At 38.5% G+C, this 24,909-nt stretch overlaps 1 protein-coding gene across 1 annotated transcript; it reads right to left on the bottom strand.

Moving 5' to 3' along the window:
• Positions 1-1,189: 1,189 nt before the first annotated feature.
• LOC145453300 (kelch-like protein 9) lies at positions 1,190-24,670 on the bottom strand. The gene is made up of 14 exons (XM_080331286.1): positions 24,444-24,670; positions 23,599-23,799; positions 22,696-22,886; positions 21,854-22,042; positions 20,353-20,496; positions 19,591-19,735; positions 18,454-18,553; positions 10,248-10,421; positions 8,770-8,906; positions 7,740-7,845; positions 7,581-7,666; positions 5,486-5,623; positions 4,261-4,452; positions 1,190-3,611 (listed from the first exon to the last, which is right to left on the bottom strand). Exons 1-14 carry the CDS (start codon positions 24,484-24,486, stop codon positions 3,496-3,498), a joined length of 1,962 nt encoding a protein of 653 aa, XP_080187412.1. The 5' UTR covers positions 24,487-24,670; the 3' UTR covers positions 1,190-3,495.
• Positions 24,671-24,909: the final 239 nt, after the last annotated feature.

The following is a 24,909-nucleotide window of genomic DNA, read 5'->3' as shown; positions in this document are numbered from 1 at the left end:
CCTACGATCCAACAGGTCATGATCCAACCCGAAATAGTGAATTTTGCTTAACCGCGAGGAGTCGCACTCGGACGTACGATTGAAACTTTTTTTTTGTTTTTAACACCTGAAATATCGTAGCAAGCACAGATTATGGCAGATCAATATCCCTATTTACTATAGTTCGTGTGTAAAGTGCATGTACTCGTCGAAAATATTGGTAAATAACAACGGAGAATGCATCCCACAGAATTAACTGTAACAATGGCTGCGATTCTGATTCACCGCACTGTGTTTGTACTTTGTAGTAGGTCGATCGCCCCAGCTAACACCACTTATATATTCAGCGATCTATAGGATGCGCAATTTTAAACAGTTTAACCTACTGGTAAATATCGACAAGTGGCGGCTAGAGGGGCTAAAACAAAATACAGCCGCGATTACACTCGTCTTGTGAAAACAATTCGAAGCTAGTTTCAATTCCCAAAGGAATATTATGAGATATATTTGATGCGAGTCTTACCAAAAGTCAAATATACGAAAAATACAAGCTCTTTCTCTTTTTCCGAGAAATGCCGCGGAAAATATACAAAGCGACTTTCTGAAAATATTATCAATGATCTTTCATCAATGTAATAATCAAATCTCGGGGCGAAATAGGTTTTAGTTGTATTGGGATCTCATGAAGCCAGTTCTTCCATACGGCCGCCATAGCTCAGTGGCTGAGGGCACCAATCGTGCCTGCCGCACCAACTCCCACTTTGCGGTGGGGGCGAGGTCGAAGGCACCCCAAATTACATCATGATTAATACGAAGTCAAGAATTTTAGTACAGCTTTATGGAACTTGAAATTTTTCATCGCCCTTGTCGCCATTTACTGTCGTGGATATCTTCGGTTGAATATGAGTGACCGCGTACGAAAAACAGAAATTAGCATACGTACAGGAATGAGATTATTGTATTCGCATTAATGAGAAAACGGTATCGGTCGAGGCTGTTGCATCTATCGAATCAGAATTCGCTCGCATAAGCATGAAAAGGGAAACGTCTGTATAGTGTATACGTTTGCGGGTCTTGTTTTAAACAGGTTTGTTTTAAATGCAACCCTTCCCATGGGTAATTGGGTATCTATCCATCATCTTGCAGACAAGCGATCTAATAACACCGGGAGCATGATAGATTTCGCCCGGACCAATCAAACGAGCGCATGTATGAACGGAAACAAACATTTATTGACACATTCCGTAGAATACGCAACAGTATTAGACGTTCAACCTGATTAAATGAAAATGACTTGTCTGCCAGCTACAGAAATTATAACTGATATACACGCGGGCGAATACTTGCTCGACACTGTCCAAGGACGCAATTGCGATTGGAAGGTGACCATTTCAACACTGTTATCCCGCGTGGTGGATCACTTTCAGCAAGTCGCAATGGACACTCGTTACGCCACGAGAAAAGAATTTCACAAATCACAAAACTTTCAACCTGACCACGGTTATGATTGCGAGGCTTCAAATCACGGAATGAAATGGACGAACTCATCGAAATAACAGAAGCTAAACGTAGCTAAAAACTGAGCGGCAACCCGCAAGCTTGCAGTAGTTGGTGATATCAGCGAGATTATAGAATATATATGTCACGACAGGATGGATAACATACAAATAAAGGGAAAAATATTACAGTAACACGTTACAACGATTCTATTTACAACCGTTGATGTCAAGAGGGTTGCTGATGCATTTCGTAGCTGCTAGTCTTCATAACAGAGTATGGTAGTAGATATGAACTAGGTTACAGGGCCAAAGCTGCTCATACAGTTGTCCCAACTCCACAATCCTTCACGATAAACCAATGTCGATTTCAAACAAGCCTTGACATTCAGATTAAGTTTTGAACGGTAGAGTTTGGCCGAGGTGGTCCATAAAGAAGCGCCTCGCCTCTATCTTTCGGAGCACCGCTGGAGTGTCGCCCGACATTAGTCACCGAGATGCACTTTGTAACTCTAACAGTTTTTAGCCACAACTTCTTTTTTGTGACTGGTAGTGTTTGGCAGAGGTGCTCCAGATCTAATTAGGTTAGTACCTCTACTGTTTTAAAGTGCCCAAGTGTTTATGGTTTTATATGGATTCCATTTTTTGAGCAGAGCTACATGTTACAATTTTCATTTTTTTCCTAGAGTATGAAGTAGTTATGGTACAAGTTTGCATCACTAACAGTGAGATTGTCCCGAGTACTAAGGTAACTGAATATATTATCGACGATTCTAACTCTTTGTAGTGTCATACGTCTTTATGCGTTAGTCGCGAAGGTGCATATTGAATTTTCGAAACTATCCAGCTCTTGATTAACTGCTACAAAATATCTCGACCAAATCCACTTGCGAAACTAAACACTTCTGTTCTTTCCAGACTTTTCAAAATCTACTTCCACTCGAGCAGCAACGCTGAATACTTTGACAACTTCGGTTGTTTGATTCGAGTTATTGGTGTTACCATTCAGCATTGGAAAATAAACTGCAAATTGAAATTTACTCATCCAGATCCCTTCCGGAATTAGGATCAAGCACTTGAGTTGCGAGCAGCACGACACATCGAAAATACAAACAAATCAAAATAAATATCCCAGATACAAAAATACAGACAGCTGTTGGTGTATATAAGAGTGTGCGGAGTTCAACAAGCACAGATAATCGGGTTGTTCAAAAATAACGTTTTTGGTTCAAATTTTACTGGCTAGCTACCTAAAAAAAATGCTGTTCATCTAATTTCGCTCTCTTGTGACCTGTAGGAGCTCAGCAACGGTAAAAAATTTAAAGCTAGTGAAAATTTTTTATTTCTATTCGATTTATAGTGGCTATATTCACTAGTCTGAAAACACCATTCGTAAAAAATTCGACTACATACCAACCCATAGAAGTCATTGGAGGAGAGTAGCTGAATGAGAGAATTTTGCACCGCAATACTAATTTTTTACAAATCCAAAAATTACTCAAAACAACTTCGCTTCAATGGGTCGGAAATACATCGCTTTTTTAAATTTAACAAATTCACGAGGTAAAATATGAAGAATTTTTAAAAATTTTCAAAAATAAATGCAAAATTCTTTACTATTATAGCTCTGCTTCTACAGGTCGAACAAGCGCGTAATTTGATGCACGGCGTTTGTCTTTGGCAACGTATTAATTTCATCAACTAGCCGTGAACTTTTAAAATGAAAACGTTAATTTCGAACAGCCCCGGCGGATAATAAGCATAAACAAAGAAAGGTGCCTGACCGAATTATGGGATCATCACATCGCACATTGAGGCCATGCTCTGAATTTTTGGAAACGCACCCTTAAACTAGACGCCATATCTATTGATTGTCAGCTGGATCTATCTGTGTTATATTGATGGCGCTAGCTAAGACCAAAATAAATACGATCAGGACGGAATGAACATGATATGCGCGGGTTGTCCGGTTACTGAGTTGGCAGGAGTAGTGACGACGCAAGTGAAATAGCAGTAGAGTTTACACGGACGCCATGTCAACGTCGATATTCATGCTTTGCCGAGAACGGTTTGATGTTGGTCGATCCACTGGCTGTCCAGCGTTAGAGTCGTTACGCGCAGACGCTTGACTGTCACCTGGAAATAAACGATAGAAATTCAATAACAATAATAACGGAATCAGGGGTTCCAACCTGTGCGCCATGAAACAATTTTTAAAACAGTTCTATCTTTAGGTCTACTTATAATAAATAGAATTGAAATTGAACCGACTGACACCAGCAGGTTTTTTTGAAAAATATTGCTACACTTTTCAAAACTGTCAAATACGACCTTAATGAGATGCGAAACCAACAAGATAGATATCGTTGGATTCAGAATGTCGACGCCTAACTTACAGATAGCATTCGCTGCAAGAACATCGTACAACAGAACACTGTTGTCATGATTCACGCCAAACGCATACACATGTTTTCTAGTTGTTCGGCAACTAATCTCATCTTTAAATGTGCAACTCAAACTAGAACTATCCTAGTCACATTTCAAGATCCGAAACTAGAATTAGAATTACAACTACTGGCTATAAAACACCAGAAGTTAGTTCACCGTCAACCAAATAGATTGGTAGATTGTAAAAGTCTGCCTAGTAGGCATTCGAAGCCAACAGGTATGATGTTGTATACTCGACTCGGTTGAATTTGAAGATCTCTTGATGAAGCTGCTAGCAAAATACTATTCTCTGTATCAACCGATACTGTACAGGGACCAATATGTTATTGAAACAAACCTGTTTCCATTGCGACGAGATTGCTGTCGTCCATATCGCATTGTTGAGTAAAGTGCGGCAACACAGTCAGAGTGCAAGCTCTGATCCCGCCGAGAGCTGCGGGCAACGAAAATGTCTTGCTCCACTTGTCGCTGTCGGGATCATAACACTGAACGATGTCGACCATACATCGGTTGTTCCACGAATAGCCGCCTGGAAATATATCATGGAAGACACTCTTTGAGGTACAGAATTACAGTATACAAATGAGTAATGTATTTAAATTCAAATAAACCAAAATATTTTAGGCTGACACTCGTCAGGGAGATTTGATATACAAAACTGAACCCAGGCTTATTATTACTAGCGAAATTTAATTCATTATTTCTACATTTTTTCCTGCCGAGAATAATTTCACAAAACAGTGAAACAGTGCAAAACCTTGTCTCGTGATTGCACTGATTACATGATTGTGAATTAAAAATGAAAATCATTGACATGGGTATAAAATCATTGAGGCATATGATGCCGAGTCTGCACATTTACAAGTTGCAATGGAGCTTAAAAAGGTATGTCACGTTACTGAATTTCAATATTACTTGCAACTTGTGCTCAAATATTCAAGTTCGATCATGTTGGAGCAGCCGTCCGCATTAGGCAGTTTGCTGTGATATTCTAACGCACACGATACACACGCATGATGAAAGAAATCAATCAATTATTCATTAAGAAGGCATCAAAACAGAAGATATGGAACATGGTAGCGAATGATATATTATCAATATAACAGTGCCTGATTGACATTAGCTAGGCACAAATATGACATCAAATTCTAAATCCGTAATCTGCAACGGAGCATGACCAAGATATATTCATGACTGTGCCATTGTGGTATAGAATCTACAGGAATCTCTCTGAACAAAATCTTGCGAAAGTAGCAATGCTTTTCAATTGGACTCAAAAATTCAAATTGGAAAGTAAATAGACTTGACGTCTGCATCAGAACCTGACTTAATTATAATTTACCATAGCATGAAACAGATAGCAACATCCAATGAATTCAGAATGCGCTAAACTTAGAGGGGTACTGCGCTCTAACATGATATGGTCTCAACTTATAGATAAAACTGGCCTGAAATTATTTCAGCTACGGTACCGAGGCTGATATAAGGATTTGAAAAAATTATCATTAGAATATTACTAGAAATTGTGGAACATATCGAAAAACAATGAATAATGCACTGACCAGTTACAAATATTTTGCCTTTGAAAACAGCGACGCCTACGTCGCTTTGACCCGTCAGCATAGGAGCCACGGACGTCCACTGATCAATATCGGGAGAGTAGTATTCACAGTCGAGTACATCATCGTAATCGGTTGTTCCTGAAATAGCATACATATCGTCTGATTGACAGTAAAACACAATAAACTTGAAAGGTAAGCAATGTAGACCATTGCTACGGCTTATTTCTTAGCTGGCTTGTGGCAGATTATTTTGAAATACAAAAATTGTTGACAATCACGAACACTGTTATAAAGCAATTCAAATTTTGCTGCATGATCATGATCAGGCATTTTCAAAATCCCAATCCAGCTAGTTGACTGTCAACTAACTACTCGTTATTTGAGTAGTTTAGTAGAGTTGTAGAACTAGGAAGCATGTGTTGTTGTTGTTTGGCATGATTTGCGTTACTGGTGTTCTGTTGTGTGATGTTCTTGCAGCTGTTTCTAGGTCAGTGGCTAGTAGTGGCATATCCAGTAGCTAAGGAGGTGGGTCCAGGTGATCGAAACCCTCCCAATTCAAACTGCAAACCCTGTCCAATATCTCGTAGCTCATTTGCAATTCAGTGATTGGTATTATCAGTCATTAGCTAGATGCGGATTTTAAAGGTCGTTAGTTCTAGTTCTAGTTGCACATTTTAAAAATCCAGTAGTTTGCACAAGTCTGTCCATGACATGTTTTATAGCAATGCGATGTAATATCTTGCAAGATTAAATTAAATCCGACAGTGCGGGTGATATTGGTGCTTAGGAGTACATCATCACAATCAACGAAATGGACAAAGCAGCCAGGATTGAAATCATAATAGCATCATAGTACGTACCAACTGGGTGGCACATTAGAGTTTAGGGGCCACAAGGTATGTCTGATGTTGACTCAATCCAGAATGGAATATATGATTCAGAACCATTATGATTTATCTAATATGGTCAACTTCATAGACATACAGAGCTACAAACGCAGGCTCTCGATTGAGTAATTAGTACAACGTCAGCAGCCCTACAGAATTCATCTAGCATCTAACATCGTATATAATCATCAAGAAAACAAAATCTACACGGAACAACTGTGCAATCACCCCTCACTAAAAGGATATCAAATAGACATATCAACCTGCTGAGTGGCTTCAACATGATTAGAAGCCACTGGGGAAATCTTACTTTTCGTGTCTCCTGTTTCACACAAAATCAATTTTCATAAAGCCTACGTTATGAATGAGGGCTTAACAATGGCAGAATTAAGAAAAGCTTCTATATCCTAACGGTCCACTGCCTACATAGCCACTTCTAATTTCAATAGACACAAGTGATATTGCTTTATTATAGTTGACACCCACAACCTAGGAGGAAGCTGTTAAAATGCCGGGTTGTTACATTCGCTGTATCACAGACATCCTTTCAACAGCCGAAACCAGAAATTGGAATATATAATCTACCATGGTGTTTTAATGCAATGTAGGGATTATGCTCAGCCAAGATTTCTTGCAATTACAAGAATGATGTGCCTTACACAAATTCAACTAATCACATTTGGGAGTACAATGGGCAAAATATGTGGACATATTGCTTAAGATTTCTATCGTTTAGGCACGCAATACTGTCAGAAAACAATGTTTGCGATATGTGTCTTCAAAATTGCACCTTGCATGGCACTTGTCCTCTTTTACAAACTAGGCCTACGAATATAGTAAGTGTTTTGAATAGTTCTACCTCTAGTTCTAGTTGCGTATTTTGAAAGGTGAGTGGTTCTAATTCTAGAAGGGCATTTAAATAAAATTTGGTTGCCGAACAAATAGAAAACATGTCTCGTAGTTTGGTGTGAATCCTGGTACTGGTTTTCTGTTGCATGATGATTTTGCAGTCATTGCCAGCTCAGAGTCATCACTACTAACAGCGGCGTAGCGAGGGTTAAGTTTTGGGGGTGGAAACCCCTGCCCTTTCAAACTAGTACCGGTTTCCATATGGAAAGTTGATCCTATTCCGATAAAATAAAACTTAATGACTTACTCCTGAATTGAATCTATAGTTTGTAAATCCATTAGTTTGATCAGTGTGTTACCTTTGAAATGGTTTCCACCAATCACGAAAAGTTTATCTCGCACAGTCGTCATGCAGTGTAGTCCTCGAACGGTGGACATTTGTCGTCTGCAATCAATGTCACAATGAGTCACACATTCCGAGTACAAAATAATTAAACCTTATTTTAGATAATCACTACCTTTTTTCCCATTTGTCTGTCACCGGATCGTAGCAGAGAAGTTCTTTTTGAAAGGAGTCATGAGTAATGCCACCAGATATATACATTTTCCCATCATATACAGTACCTGAGAATGTAAATATTCAAATATTATCAAGAGCAATATCAAAACTTGATAAATCTTTGACTTGAAAGGACGTGTTCTGATACAGCACTTATCAATACTTCGTATTGTGTGTGAAATTGCAAAATGACTCAAGCCAACATGTAATTAACGAGATGGATACTTGACAGAAAATGATAGCAAAGCAATTGAGAGTGCTTATTGAAGCCACAGTCTGCCAAGCTTTGGCCTAGTAAGATAGGCTAATGAAGGAAACAAAAATCTATAAACACTACACAACTCATTATTATGGAGTGCTGAAAATGACTTTATCCTATTCCTACCTGAATAATCATGATCATGTGCTGAAGGGATTGTGTGCACTGTGCACAAAAATACATAAGGACAAAATCTAAAATGTTTGATTTCTGTGAGAAATTTAGTGACATGGCCATTGATTTACCACATACTTAATCATGTTGTTGCAACAACCAGGAATTCAAAACAAGCCATATTCACATGTTACTTTCGAAGTGAACAAGGATATTCTCTTCGACTTTATTATATTAGATCAAGGGACCTTACGTCTTTACACTAGCCAACTACTGCAACTAGGGCTGGATACAATGATTCGAGTACTGAAGCCTCTTGTCACTACTACAGACTACACTGGAAATTAGGTCTCCTTTGTGACAAGGATTTAGGCTTCATTAGATCTAACTTCTAGTGAATGTAGTGGTACCTATAAAGGGCATGGATATGGAATATAAAAATGATTTCAAAGGCCACAAAACCATGTGCCGGTGTCAATACATATTGAATCCCTTCAGGTCACATTCCAACAGGATCATAATGCAGTTATCGCAACCTGACACCATGGAGGATAACAATGTTTCTTTGTAATGCCAGCACGTTACAGATGTAATGGAATGGTGTCGAGTCCCTCACCGGCATGTCCGTAATGTGGCTCTCGCATTTTCTCAACAAACGTCCACTCGTTCAATTGAGGATTGTAGCACTCGACGTTAGAAAGTTCGCCCGCAGCATTACGTCCGCCAACAGCATACAGTTTACCTTTGATTGCACTAAAAAGCAGCGAATACATGTTTCATGACAGCTATTTCTCATCTATCTAAGAAGCATTATAAAAACACCATGATTTAAGAACACTGTAAACATCATATCACAAAATCTTTGTGAACAAGATTCATTTCAAGCAAGCCATTCAGAACAGACCAAAAGCTTTTAGTGAATAAATTATTAGTAGCAAGTTAGAGTTTCCTGTGACCTTTATATCATACATACATTTACTCCCAGAATTACACTGCAGTCAGCCACAAAGAGCAAACACACATGGAATGGAAAATCCACCTACTTTTATGAAGAGCGTAAATACATTTGGAACTGTTTTTATAAAGTTAGAAAGGTAGAATTGATAATGGTCACAAATCAGTACAACAAAGAAGCATCGCAATTATATATATTGTCATCAACACCAGAGTTGGCTGTTCATCGGTAGGCTTATGTATGAAGTCAATTAGGCTATTTCAAATCATCCAAATTGTTGACGTTTCAGGATATGCCCAATTATTCGCACCTATACTGTTACAATCAGTGCACTTATAATGTCATGGGAGACTTGCAAACCATGCCAATCAATGCCAGAAGAAATGTTAAAGCATAGACCAACTGACTACATTTCATCAGAAAATGATAAATAAAAGCCTTTAGCCTACACATAACTTTGAAAAACAATGAGTTATTTAGATATTGTATGAAAATGGGATATGAAAAATTGGCCTTCATGATCTACAAAATGATGACAATAATCCTACAGCATTGAAGTATAGTCCCATACCTGCATTATTGTGTCATACTTATTATAACCACCATGTCATTCGTGGATACCCATATTTGGAATGAGATAATTCAGAATTCCAATGAAGTTTAGGATTGTTCCATTTCAAACATATAAATTCAAGAACCTAGAGATTCGGTGATGCGAAGCGATTTGAGTAAAATGATTGTTTACATTAAGCCACCCGGTTTCAACCCATTAACGGAATGCCTAACATTCTGTTGAAATGAAGCATGGCATTCTGGATGTTCAAGATGAGAATAATGAGAAGGGACATGGTACATTTAGTTATCACACACAGTTTGTTTGAAAAAGTAGGAAAAGTGCCCACAAAAGTCTACATAGTTGATAGCACACAATGTCAATATATGAAAAGCTGTCTTATCTAAAAAATTCCGAATAATAGACATAGCCTACTATGTTTTAAAAATGAGGATACCTATTCTCCAGGTCGATTGCTGGTTGATCATGAGAAATTGTGCTACTCCACATTATCAACAGATAATGTATAATGGCGACTTACAGTAAACACAGTATTATGGCTTTATTAACGCCTAGCTTGACTCACCTCAAATGAAAGAAAGTGCGTTTCTCATTCAAAGATTCCACTTTGATCCACTGGTTGTATCTGGGATCATAACGAAAAACTGTGTCCACTGCAGTCTTTCCCTTTGTGTCATAGTTGCTTTGGCCGCCAACCACAAATAGGAAATTGCCTATCACAGCAATACCGTGTTGATACCTGGTGAAAAATATGTACAATATCAGATCAGAAATATTGCATTTTACTGCATCCAGAGACAGTGTAATTTCAAAGGAATGCATTCTTCTTGAACGTGTCATTTGTCCGCATAGCATAGCTGTTTGTTACACTAGTTCAAATGCATTTGAATGTAACTAAAACCACAACTGGTATTGATCAAGCAGTTACGTGACTGGTGCAAAATACTTTACTTCACAAGCGCCAATTTTATAAAACCTGGAAAACATACACCTTTTAACACATTACGCCTATGAATTATTATGCTTGACCACCATTGATCAAGTTCCCAAGATTTTGATTGACCGATATTATATTCATTTTATTGAATATCACGCAAAAACATCATAGGTTAGTCCTCAGTTCGTCACCAGTGAGCTCATGGAAGCTCGAAACATGGGAAAATCACAATTAGGATATCCAATTTTACAGGTGAATTTCTGGCAGCAGTAGCCTACAGTCTTTATACCTCGCTGATTGATAACAACAAGAAATTCAAACCTCTCGAGTTTGAAAAAGTTGTCAAATAAACTATTCTACTAAGGTATGGTATGTGATATGGTTTTAATTAAAAACAGAGATAACATGCTAAGCTTGTTATAGATCGATTTCAAATAGTCAATTTCCAAAAAGCTCACATGGCACTGACAGTACGGTATTTTCATTATCGACCAGTAGCCTATTCAAGAACATGGATCTCAGATTGTTGATGACTGAGCTGCATGGCTTATATTGGATATAAATCAATTCACTACAAGCACATTTCAGTTTATATGCTCTCAATCTGTCAGAGTCAAGCCATAGAAACCACCCAATATCAATATCTCAGTCCTATTCATATCCTATGTAAACTGTTGGAGATATCGAACTCAAGTTCAAATTAAACCTTCATTGGATTCGTGATCAGCCGCCAGAAATAGGTAATTCCATGAGGAATTGATAGTACCTACAAATTTCAGATTGTTGAACTGTAACAAATGACAAATAACAATCCGCAGTGACAAGGCATCAGGTAATAATTAATCCTATTCCTATGGTATGGTACCTTAGGAAAAATCAAAGTATTACATCTAAGAAAATACCTTACTGTTCCCAACGTGGCATAGAAGAACAATAGGTTACTGACGGACAAGCAACTGATGGTGGGTGTGCCATGCCACACAATTCGTTCATCACCTTACTGATACTGTAGAGCAGCGGTTCTTAACCTTTTTTCCTCCAGCGCCCCCTTTCAAAAATTATCGTGCTCCAGCGCCCCCCCCCCCCCCCCAACTTCATAATGTAAGGAATGTAATAAATACAATGAGTAAGAGGGAGGGCCGTAACATCACTTCGTCAACCCCCTAAAAACGATTGCCTTGCGCACCCATAACGTGATAAACCGAACTTCTGAGGGCTTCGCCCCCACAAACCCCCTAACGTGATTTCGATGGTCAGCAAAGTTTGTGTGGCCTGGTCGCTCTAGGTACCAAAATTTTCTATAATGCATGAATGAATAGGTGGTAATTACATATATAAGTCGCGATAAACTGAGTGAGCTGTTGTATAGGAAGATAAAGGGCACGTAATTAATATTTAAACATATCCGGGCGTGCCCGCAGGTACAATTATTCGTTACCAGGGCCGTAACAGCACTCCGTCAGCCCCCCCCCCCCAAACAAAAAACGTTCGTCCTGGGCCCCCATCGGGCGATAAACAAAGCTTCTGGGGGACTTCACTCCCAGACCCCCATTAGGCTGTCCTCTATTTGCTGAAAGCCTGTTAGGTATCTACATTGGGTGTCCATTTACTGAGGCAGCTATTCTCGCCTAGTCGCGCGAAGCGCGAAAAATTTCACTAATTATTGATTGAATTGGTCAATATCATCGGGAATTGCATGTAAATTGAGATTAATTTTTATCCTCTCACTGCTCACGTCAACACATTTACCGGTAGAGCTGAGTGAGGTGCAATGTTCCCTCTAAGCTGCGCACGTGCGCAGTGCTGACACGGTCTCTGCGCACAGAAAATCTACGTTGCGCACAACAAATCCGAAGTTATTACCTTTTTTTAGTCGATACGCACTGTTGTCCAGGGGTCAGCGCAGTGAGTTTGTTGAGTGTGCGCAGACTCATCAAAACTTAAAGCGATCATTGTGAGGTGTCTTGGAAACTGTAGGGCCCGTTACTAATAATTAAACATATTCGGGCGGGCGAACCCGTTGGTATGACTTCGTTGCATGATGTTATTTCGTGACCCCCTGTCTGCAATATCAAAAAATATAGAATCGCTCAACGGGGATATCGCCCAATAGGAATATCCCTGTCGCCCAATCGTACTAAACTAAAAGACGCACACGATTTCAGATTGGTATTTCTTCACTGACATATAATTTTCCCCTGTCAGATGGAATTCGTCTTCTGGGGTTCAGATTGCCAAGACAGGAACATTCGGTGTCAGTCATTTAGGCGCCCATGAACAATTAAACCTATATGTATTTTGAAGGCTATATGTAACAAAGTTTTCGGTGTTAATTTGCTCTGAATACTCATTAAGGATATGTCCTATCACCACATCATCTACTGCGAAGCCATTTTCCTCCAGCGCCCCCCATACCGCCCCCCTGAGCCCAGCGCCCCCCATATCGCCCCCTGAGCGTTTCCGCCCCCCTTCAAAATCGCCAGCGCCCCCTGGGGGGCGCTGGGGGCAAGGTTAAGAACCACTGCTGTAGAGGTTTCAGAAATAGGGTGGAGTGAAAAATGGAAAATTTTGAATTTCAAAACGGACACTTGATATGTGGTGCCAAATTGAAAAAAAATAATTTCCATAATAATTTTGGGCTCGTGCACCCTCTAGTGGTCGTGCAATTGCACCGAACGAGCCAAAAATAGCTAATTTCGCTATATATTGATTACCGCTTATGCTAGAAAGCTGGTTTTGGGCTTAAAAGATGCGGAAGCAACAAGTTTCTATCTCACTTCCACAGAACTTTTGTCTTAAAAATGAACAGAAAAAAAGTTACAAGCAAATTATTGATTTTTAGGCTGTTTTTAGGTAAAATTAGGCACTGAAGCAGTGGCTATGATGCCAAAAGCTTGTAGTGATTGATCTTATGACTGACAACTCTATATTAAAAGCACATAAATTGCAAATCCATATTGAAAACACAAAAACATCAATTCTATATTGAAAAAAGATATATTTCGAAGATGGATTCACTACCAGAGTATTAGTATGCACAAACTTTAAAATCTTGTTTCATAATAAAGGATTTCATCTGCTTTCAAGATTTCAGTCTTTGTGTGATGAGGGCATCACTACATTCAAATCCCGACACATGAGCAATGGGCATATGCTTCGGTCACCACTTTAACGTCTCTTTCCACTGCCTGGTTGTGCCAAGGATGATGGATCCTTAATGGTGATGACCTTAGATTTTTCAGCTCAAGATATGAAAAGCTTTTGATTGCTGGTGGATGTTCCGCATCTTTTAGATGCAAGTTGACAATTTGGTGTTGGCCTTGATGCTTATAATTGGGATTTTGAACAATCTGATTCTAGTGTCAACGCTATTTTTAGGTTTCGGTTCATTAACACATCCTCCTTCTAAGTCGCCGATTGGAATCTGATATTCTGTTTGATCTGCTCATAGTTATAGACTTGCAAGTCTTCTGAGGCCTTCATCATCATCACCGAGCATTCCCAGATGTGCAAAACATGCCTTTTGTTGTAGCAAAGATAGTGCAAGGTTACGAATTGTGTATTAGAAAGCTTTTGTAACATGGGAAACTGTTGCAGAAGTTTTTAGCATCATCAACAATGGAATTGTGCCTTTTTATTTCAAACCATGACGGAAAATAAACCTCAATGCAAAATTGAGCAAGATAGCTCAGATTGTTTGATGGATGACGCACATAGAAACTCAAAATTCGGCATGTTCTATGTGGGACTGAGTCATCCATAATTGTGCCTTTTTATTTCAAACCATGACGGAAAATAAACCTCCATGCAGAATTGAGTAAGATAGTTCAGAAATCCTGATTTTTTGAGGTTCTATACATAGCATACATGTGCGACAGAGTCATCCATCAAGCAATCTGAACTCTCTTGCTTAATTCTGCATGGAGTTTTATTTTCCGTCATGGTTTGAAATAAAAAGGCACAATTCCATTGTTGGTGCTAAAAACTTCTGCAACATAGTTTCCCATATTACAAAGCTTTCTGATACACGAATTCGCAACCTTGCACTATCTTTGCTACAAGGAAAAGCATATTTTGCACATCCGGATAATGTCTTTTGGGAATGCTCGGTGATGATGATGAAGGCCTCAGAAGACTTGCAAGATTACAACTATGAGCAGATCAAACAGAATACCAGATTCCAATTAATGACTTTGAAGGAGGATATGTTAATGAAACGAAACCTAAAAACAACGTTGACACTAGGATCAGATTGTTTAAAATCCCAATTATAAACATCAAGGCCAAATCATACCACTAAATTGTCAACTTGAATCTAAAAGATATGGAACAGCCACCAGCAATCAAAAACTCACCATATCTCGAGATGGAAAATCTAAGGTCATCTCCTCAAACATCCTTGGCACAACCAGGCAGTGGAAAGAGACGTTAAAGTGGTGACCAAAGCATCTGCCCATGTGTCGGGATTTAAACGTAGAGATGACTTAATCAGAGAAAAACTTAAGTCTCAAAAACAGATGAAATCTTTTAATACAAAACAAGATTTCAAAGTTTGTGCAGACTAATACTCTGGTAGTGAAATCATCTTCGAAATATATCTTTTTCAATATGGAATTGATGGTTTTGTGTTTTCAATATGAATTAACAATTTATGTGTTTCCAATATGGAGTTGTCAGTCATAAGATCGATCACTACACGCTTTTGGCCTCGTACCCTGCTTCAGTGCCTAATTTTACCGAAAAATGGTCTAAAAATCAGTAATTTGCTCGTAACTTTTTTTCTGTTCATTTATAAGACAAAGTTCTGTGGAAGTGAGATAGAAACTTGTAGCTTCCGCATCTTTTGAGCCCAAAATCAGCTTTCTAGAGGAAGCGGTCATCAATATATAGCGAAATTAGCTATTTTTGGCTCGTTCGGTGCAATTGCATGACCACTAGAGGGTGCACGAGCCCAAAATTATTATAGAAATTTTTTTTTTCAATTTGGCACCACATATCAAGTGTCCGTTTTAAAATTCAAAATTTTCCATTTTTCACTCCACCCTATTCAGAAATACATTTGCTTATTTTTCGTACATCAACTGTTTGCACTACGGTGTCCGGACATGGGGTAATTTTTATTTACAATCATATTCAATTAACAATTCCTGCTTTTCCAAGTAATCTTAATCGGATGTAATTGGAACACTGCTGTAGTTACACTACAATACAGTGCAGTACAATATTTTTTGTCTTGGCAACACCTATTTAATAGAGATTTGTGACAATGTTGTGCTTGCACTGTGTATCTTTCTGCACTACAAGTTTTAGATGGTGCCAACATTGAGGTTACAACAATCACACATTGAAAAGAAAATATTACTTTCAGGGTCAAGGAGCATATTATTTCAGTACTCTAAAATACCTACTCGCACTGTTATTGTAATTGCTACTCGATTTGGATTTGGAAACGTGAAACTTTGTGCCCATCCCTATTACTCAGACTCGCACAAGATTTCCACAATGATGACTTTGCTGAAACGAAATCATCTAGAAATTGCAAGAAGGCCAAAATTCGGCAAGGAAATCCCTTACCGGGGAAACGCCCTAGTGCAGCAAAATCTCAACAATGGTGTCAAAAAAGGAGCTGACATTTCGGAAATCGTGCCTGAAGCCTGAGTGTATCCATCTTTAGCCGAGTTGTTGCTCGGTTATGCATGGCTCTTGCCAAGTAAAACCAAATTGAATGTTGCTGTTAACAGAGGCCTGAGAAGTACGGAAAGCGGGCCTATGTCAATAAACTGATTAAACTGTCAAAACATAGTACAATTTAAATAGCGAACCAGCAACCTGCTTATATCGAATTAGCAGAGACTCGTAGAGGTACAGAAATTAAACATATAGTTGAATAATGTATTTATATTGAAATCAACCCGAAAATTTTCAGCTGACACTTGTCAGGGGCAATATTCATCAGCCAGGAGAGAATTGGAAAGGACATTGTATATCACCAACCGTATCACCAAAAATGACATCAGCTACATAAAATCTTGAATAATCTTGTTAGGATGGGCCTTTGCTACAACGGAAATTCTCATTGGTGTTGAATCATCAGCAATAAAGTTGTTTGATTATGATGCAGTTGCATCAGAATCTTTATTTTCGAGTACGCGCTGAGACTGATCAAGCGTAAGCAGAATAAATGTAATCGTGATTATTCATAATTACAGGTAATCGTAATCCACTATTGCAGAGAGATTTGTTGTCATTTTACACGTTTAACTGGTAATCATAATCACAATTATTTACATTGATGCAGTGATGAAGGTCTAGTACTTCACATCAAGTTGCATAGGCTACAGTTGATCAACGTTTGCCTTAAGCTCGAATGAGAATTCCTAGTCGCCATGCAAATAACGAAGTAGCAAGGATTGATCAGGGGCATACAAGAGAGACCCTATTGTATAACCTACAAACATGAAGGACGCAAATACCATGAGCTTGAGCAAGTAAGGTTGGTTACATAAATGCTATCAGATTCTTGAGAATAAAATATGCGTTTTCTGAATAGTGGTTTAATAAATTAAATCAAATCACTTCCACTCATTCAATCCTTATAAGTTGTGTCTTGTTACTGATCATGGTGCAAATAGGAAATTTCCAACCATTAACCAACATCACAGTGGGAAAAGGGTCAATGGCCTTCCATTACATCAAGTAAAAAAAAAGTAGCAGCCAAGAAGGATGTACGCCGTACGGCCATCCAGTCAGCACTGCAAAATATGCACATTTAGAAAATTGGCGATATTGTCAACAGTGTCAACTGAGGGTCTGTGTCATATTTCCTGCCAGAAACATACCATATCATCATTTGATATCTCGATTGCAAATTGCAATTGTACGCTTTTGCATTACTATAGGAATTCAACATCAAATATTAATCTGATACTGAAATTTTGAGGCCGTTTTTAATCATCGTTGTCGTTATTTAAAGTTCATGGACTAATTTCGACTTATCCCACGTCACAATGCTTGAAGTGTTATACAAACGGCTTAAAAGTAGCCTGCAACACTTTCAACAACAGTATAAGCCAAGGAGATTTTCAAACAAAATTCGTTACGCTTTTCGACAGCACAATTTAGCGACATTCAGCGATATAATAGAGGCTAGCAAAAAGCAAAGTCACAGTTCTTTCATAAGCAATCGCACAATCAAGATCCAAGTCTGTAGTTTTAACAGGACTTCGCCTCACAGAAACTTCTTACTCCATTGAAGGTTCCAACACTGGCCTTTGAGTTGCATACATTTGTCGTAATTACATTTCGGTTTATCAAGGTTCACAGGTTTGAAATTTTACTGTTCCCCAAGCTAAAAAGGTAAAGAACGACTGCTCTGTCACTCATGACGCATACTCAAACCAACGCACCAGCGGCTCTAAATCTCTACTAACTGAGCAAACTTACGCTAATCGACAAGGCTTCCATAGAACCCAAAGCCACAAAAACCAAAATCTACCTCATCACGCAGTAAATAAATTACTAGCCTACAGAATTCTGATACGCAAAATGAACTGTGTTAAAAGAAGAAAACCATCGAAACAGGATATAGACACAAAACCAAAAAATGATAATCAATATTTACAGCAAATCAGTGTGACTTATGCTGTATGATTCCCATGTGTATCTTGACCTCCAATTAACCCCAGAGATTAGCTTAGCAAACGTTTGCTAAGAATCGCTGTTCTACATGGATAAAGCGTGAAGGTAATTTATATTTTGGAAGCCCAGTCATGCAAAGGTGACATGACGACGCAACTGCATGGTTACCCGGTACCTCGCACTCCATCACAATTACCTCGAGTTCTCCATTGGCGCTAGGTTGATCCATCTTTTCGACATTTCATCGAATATCCGCAGATCCATCGACACGTCTAACTGATGCCGCAACACCCCACCTGCAACAAAGGCCACATAATCAGATAAATAGACAGCAGTTTTCAATCCCGACATGCAGGGCGAGTGAGGTGATATGAAATGATGGATGTCCTTTAGGGCTGTTCAAAAATAACTTTTTATCCAAAGTTGCATTCCATACTGACTAGATCGTTAGATTGCACCATAAACCGCCACACACCAAATCTGTCTCCGTTCCGACAGGTAGAAGCTGTGTAATCCGAAATTAAAGTTTTGACAGTGTTTTGAAATAATAGCATTTACCATGGCAAATTTGGTCACTACGGTATGGCCAGGCATGCCTGAAGGGATAGTTATACTTTTTCACATGTTTAGATTTTGAAAAGGGCCTGTGTCTACGTTAGGATAAAGACATCTTAAAAGTCACCTACATTGAAATAGCCTCATTAATATTACATGATGATATAATTAAACAGTTGACACTAATGTCCAATTTTATACATCAGGATCCACGCATCACAGTATATCACTACTGGTTATCACGTTGATTGCTTTACACATTACAGCAGTGCTTCCTAAACTTTTTCTATGTACGTACTGTTTCGCACAATTTTACGGAGCTCACGTACCACCTCGTTACATATCTACAGCAGTACAGCAACAGAGGTTTCTAGCCAAAAAGTGCTGAAGGCACTTAGCTTGATAACCAGTTAATTAGTACCAAGATCAGTTTGACAGAAATTTTGATCAAAACATTTCTTTAAATTCAGAATCGCGTACCGCTCGAGATGCTCATACATACGTTTGGGAACCACAGCATTACAGAGCCTACTTCATATAATCAATGTGCAAGGGTCTATCAAAATCGTCACGGGATTTACCCCAGTGCTAGTTGTCGGATGACAACAGAAACAAACGGTACAAGCACTAAAAATAAACAATGTATAAACACAAAACTCTGAATCAACAAGCAAACTATGAGCTCTATATACTACTTGTGCAAATCTTTCTGAAGTACAATTCCTGGCGAAACAAGTCGATTATAGGTAGACGAATATTTATTTGCATAGCAGCCCACCTAACGTGACTAAATGTGTGGCATCGCTTCGTATCGCAGTTCGTTTGCTTTGCAATATCGGCTGCATGAACGGGACCATTCTGTAGTTTGACGCCTCTAACAGCAACGCCATGCAGTCCTTGTTATTCCTCATGAAGTCGACAGTCTGAAAATACAACCACAAAATATAATAGACTCTTGGAGGTACATAAATTAAATAGGCCTATACAATTGAATAATAACTGGTAATAATATTGATATGGAAATATACCTGGATGTTTTCAGCTGACATTACTTTTTAACATCACAATTACAAAATTTTGACTATGGTTTTCAGGTCAGAGAAAACGCAACAAGTTGACCAGAACATTTCAGATAGAGTATCCACACAATTTCAAAACTGACATTTTTTCGTGTTACATAGCAAGTCAAAATGCTTCAATATAACATGGAAATATTTTTTGTAAATGATCAGATCATGTAGTATAGGATAAACGATTCCACCATATCGTGGGCTAATAGGAAGAGCGCCCGCACAGTCTAGTTCTAGTATGCATTGCATTCACTTGCCTTGTTTATTTTTCTTATTCAAAGGTCTATGATGGGTCAACCCAGCTCAAGCAAAACCAAACACTGTTTCAAATAAACAAAAAATTGGTGTGAAAATGGAGCAGACACGAGATGGCGTGACCATCCATGTGTGTTGATAATACAGTAATGAACGTAAAACACTGGAAGTTTCAATCTACTGTCGCATCTGACGCCGCCTTGTAGGCTACTCACCTGTATGTGCTGAATAAGATCATTGGGAGCTATCAACGGAAAGCGAATGTTTTCCATGATTTTGGCAGCATACTTGCCCCGGTTTTCATAATCGTATTTCAACCAGTTTTTGGCGCTGTTGAAGAGTTGCAGTTCGCTGCAATCCTGTTAAATAATAATTCTGGGTTTACCGTATTCAGAAATCTCAGACCAAGAACGTCATTAATTGAACAATCAATTGGAAAACTAAGGTATCATATTGCTGCAGCAGTAAAGCTAAAATTTAACAAAGCTTCACCTAGTACTTGATGCAAAATTCGATTATAAAATTAGACTTGATATAGCTATGCGTTTTTTTTCAAATTAAATAAGAATTACTAACTTCGAAACTGAATCACGTTCAGTTCATATCAAATCAGAGCTCATTCTGAAAAGCATGAAAATGGTACATGCCTCTAGTCTGTACAGCAAATTTGGATCGTTCGTACTATACAGTTCTCCTGTAGCATTTTCAGTGAAACCAGAAATTAAATTACAGTTGAAATTGGAGTGTAAGACGTTTGGATTAGAATTAGAATTACAATTTGAGCAAAGAATGGATTAGAATTAGATTTACTTGCATTTCGTTCCAATTAGCTTACGTCTGCGTGCGCGAGAATTTACAGGAAATACCACATTTCGTAAGTCATGAAAAAGAGCCAAGTTCCGAGTATCAATGATAAATACGGTCCGTAGGATGCATTGTAATGGATCACAGACCGCAATGAACGAAATGAATGTAAACAAATGTGGTCAAACTAGTCATGATCAACGACAACTATTTCGATTCGGTGGCTTAAAAATGTTCTTTAAATGCTAATATCGATACTACAGCCCAGTACGAAATTGAAGAATTTCAACTCTTTTCACCAAAAATTGACTTGGAAAATCTGGGAACCGGGAAGTATCACCATTAGAGGTCGGTTTAGAACAGGTCTTCTGACCTTTCGCACTTGACAAGTTTTGAAAACATTGATGCATCACCATTAAAATAGTTTCGAACCAATCATGCCCATGATAGGTCGATCTATGCTAGATTGTAATATTAAACAGTAAACAAATTTAATGAAAAATTTTGCCATTACAAAACTATCTGCCAATCTTGAAGGTTATCGTTGAATGGGCACGATGTGAAATAATGCGGTTACGCATTGGCATTAGTATCACAGGAAACATCAAAATACAAGGTGATTCAACAGAAATTATTGTCCAGTAATGTCCACTCAGGGAAGGTCAGTTACGAAATTGTACAACAGCCAACAACAAGTATATAAATCTTTATTGCAGGGAAACTTATTAACCACAGAATCTTGCTTTTGAAATAGGCTATTAGGCACACGATCAATTTTTGACGTTGCAGTCACATGATCGCGAAAATTCCAGCTAGCTACAGGCAACAATATCCATACGAGAATAACATGGATTCACAGTATAGGATTATGATGAATATAAGATCCAATCAATATTTATATATTCAATTTACTTTGATGCTGTTACTTGACAGCAGAAATATCACTCTTTCGATGGGAAGCTTGTTGAAGTCCACCACTTTGTGAAAATACTGCAGCATGAAGCCATTGATGTAATTGTCGACCTCTTTGAGATTATAAGCGTTCGCGATATGCCCGATATCCAGACTGTTTTCCATTGTCACTTCCCCGATCAGGAACTCCTACATAAGGAAGTTATCGTTTTTCAATAGCGGAAGTATCGCAAACACATCGTTCATCAGATCATGAAATACAATGATATTTACAATCAGACAAACCCATGGATTTTCAAAGTGCGCAACTAGAACTGGAAACACTCACTCTTCAAAACTAGCGAATAGAACTAGGACTAATGGCCTTTAAAAATCTGACACTATCTAACCAAAACACAACTAACTAAAAACGGATAATACAAATTACCGGACTGAATTACAAATGAGGTAAGAATACTAGAAATAGAATCGGCATTTCATCCTGACGGGGTATCGAGTATGAAATGGAAGAGGTTTCAACTTCAAAACTAACCTCTGGCTACGCCACTGTTAGTAGTTAATCTGTGCTAGCAATGGCTGCAAGAATATCACACAACAGAACACCAGACGACGCCCCATGTTTTCTAGTTGTGCGGCAACGACTTATTTTGAATGCGCAACAGGAATTAGAACTACTAACTTTTCAAAATTCATGTTTGAAAATCTGTAACTAGAACAAGACTACTCAAAAACCAGTCGGCTAGTTAGTTCACTATTCAGCTAAATCGATCGATAGTTTGCACACGCAAGATTAATCATATCAAAAATACTCGGATATTCACAATTCAATAAAGAACGCTTACTTTACAAAAATCGAGAACGGGCATCACTTGCAAATGTGAAGCCGCCGCAAGAATGTCTTGAATATTATCCAGGGACAAGACAATATTCCCACTATAAATAAATTGCAGAACTTTTTCAAGACCAGTCGCGGAAACGCCACGAAGTTCCACAGTGCCTGCAGCGCGTTCTTTCATCTCGGATGTAAACATGGCTGAAAAAAATATAATAGAACGCATTACAGAATTGTCTCTAATAGACAAAGCCTTTATTTGTAGGACTTGGGGACATCGAGTAGCCTAACCGAGTAATTCAATGCCGAGTATTTCATATCTATATAGCAGCTCCTCCATCGCATGCTATAATAAGTTTACCAGAGAGCCCTGCTGTGTTGTTAATTAAGAGATGTCAATCACTCCATATGCAGTACATTTGAATAACAGCCTCAGCAGGAGATTGCTTGTAGCTGAGCACAGTGAATTCTCTCTAATTGGTAGCACCGATAATACGAATTACTGTATTGCAAATGTGCTACAAAATAGTAGACATAGCATATGCATCTAAAAAGCCCACAGGGTTTCGAGTTAAAAGCGTACAAACTATGTAGTTTTGAGTAAAAACCTGTTCAAGTGATGTATTTTCTTGCCGAGCATGCATGCCAACAGCTGAGTGAATTCTCTCAATATTGTTCGCCAATAAATCCCATGCAATATACAGTACGAGTGTATATTAATTTATTACAGCAGGTACAATAATATTATCAAGCTCTCGCTTGTAGCACAAAGCCCGGCAGCTAGAAGCGAACCACGACATTTGTTACGGTCGAGCGATATCCAATACCCAATTGTTATGAACCATATTTCAGGAAAGAAGCATTCACAAATAAAGCAAATTTCAAATATATATCATTACAGTACATTACTCACCTCGGAAATAATCAGATGCGGACGCAAGTAGCGATTTGTGTACATTGAAGGAAGCCCCGTCCGCACACAACGTCACGTCACAGAGCGCGTGGTCATCGCGAAGTTGATGGAATCCCCGAAGGATAGTCGGGGAATATGTGGACGAGGAAAATGTCTTGCTAGTGCTGCTGGCTGTCATGCACAGGGATTCCGGATTGAATTCTGTAAAATGGCAATGTCAGATATCAAGATTCATATAGAACGCCAGCAGCCCTATCCTGCCCAGTGCCACAGTACCATATTGTATAATTGACTTTGACTTACACTGGTTATATGGCAAGTAAATTTAGCTACAACAATACAAAACAATTGTTAACTCTATAGGCCTAGCACTTAGCAGTGGTTCTTGACCAGGGTCCCAAGAGTTCCATGAGCTCTGAGCCCTATGAGGGAAACTAGAGACAGCAAACAAATCAAGTATTATATACGCCACAGGAGGCTACAAGTCGAGTGGAAAGTTCTAATATGTAACTGTAAGCCTTATAGCCTATATTTTTATGCGGCTATACAGAATGAATTGACAGTTATATATCACAGTAAAGGTGATTTTTTATTTATTTTTTGACCATGCCTATTTCATTGAACTTTGCGACAATCCTGTAAATTGATCATGACTTCACAGATACTTCATTTCCACTAACGCGCGTACCATACCGGTAGGTTGCAATATCATGTTTTCGAATATTAGTACACACTACACAGTAACAAATCTGCTAGCTGCAAATAACAGTGACTCTGTCCGTATACTGGTTTCAAATGGCGTTGCTCCGTTGTAAATGGCAAAATTTAGTCCATTACAGGCCTACCTCTTTTCACTGGAATTTTTCCTTTGCTTGGCAATCTCTGCATAGCTCGATACAAGTCTTCAAAGTAATCCGAGACAAACTTAATTCATCTACTTCACACATGCGATCAATTACAGATGTCAATAGCTTTTAGTAACATGTATGCATTCAAGGTCGAAGTTGATACTTTATAACCCGCAGACTGTAGAACCAAACCAATAGCAATACCAAAATACCAAGCCAACTAATTTTGATCTGCCAATTTCGAGGGTACCAACTAAACGTGATATGAGATAACTGTATCGGTTGTATCAACAATATTGATAAACAAAAATAGATCTTTCTTTGAACTCTGACATGTGTCAGAGCTAGAGTGCTCCTATCGTACAAAATTTCAGCCAAATCGTCGCAAATTGTCATCAAATTGTCGCAATCGTGTCGGAAAATTCACCCGCACGAATAGAAATTGACCATTTTTTGTACTTTA

The sequence above is a fragment of the Botryllus schlosseri genome, chromosome 13, assembly GCF_051294905.1.
Source record: "Botryllus schlosseri isolate E-star chromosome 13, Bs_hap1, whole genome shotgun sequence".
Classification (NCBI taxonomy): domain Eukaryota; kingdom Metazoa; phylum Chordata; class Ascidiacea; order Stolidobranchia; family Styelidae; genus Botryllus; species Botryllus schlosseri.
Note: the sequence above shows the minus strand (reverse complement) of the source record. Positions and strands in the feature narration are given on the sequence as shown.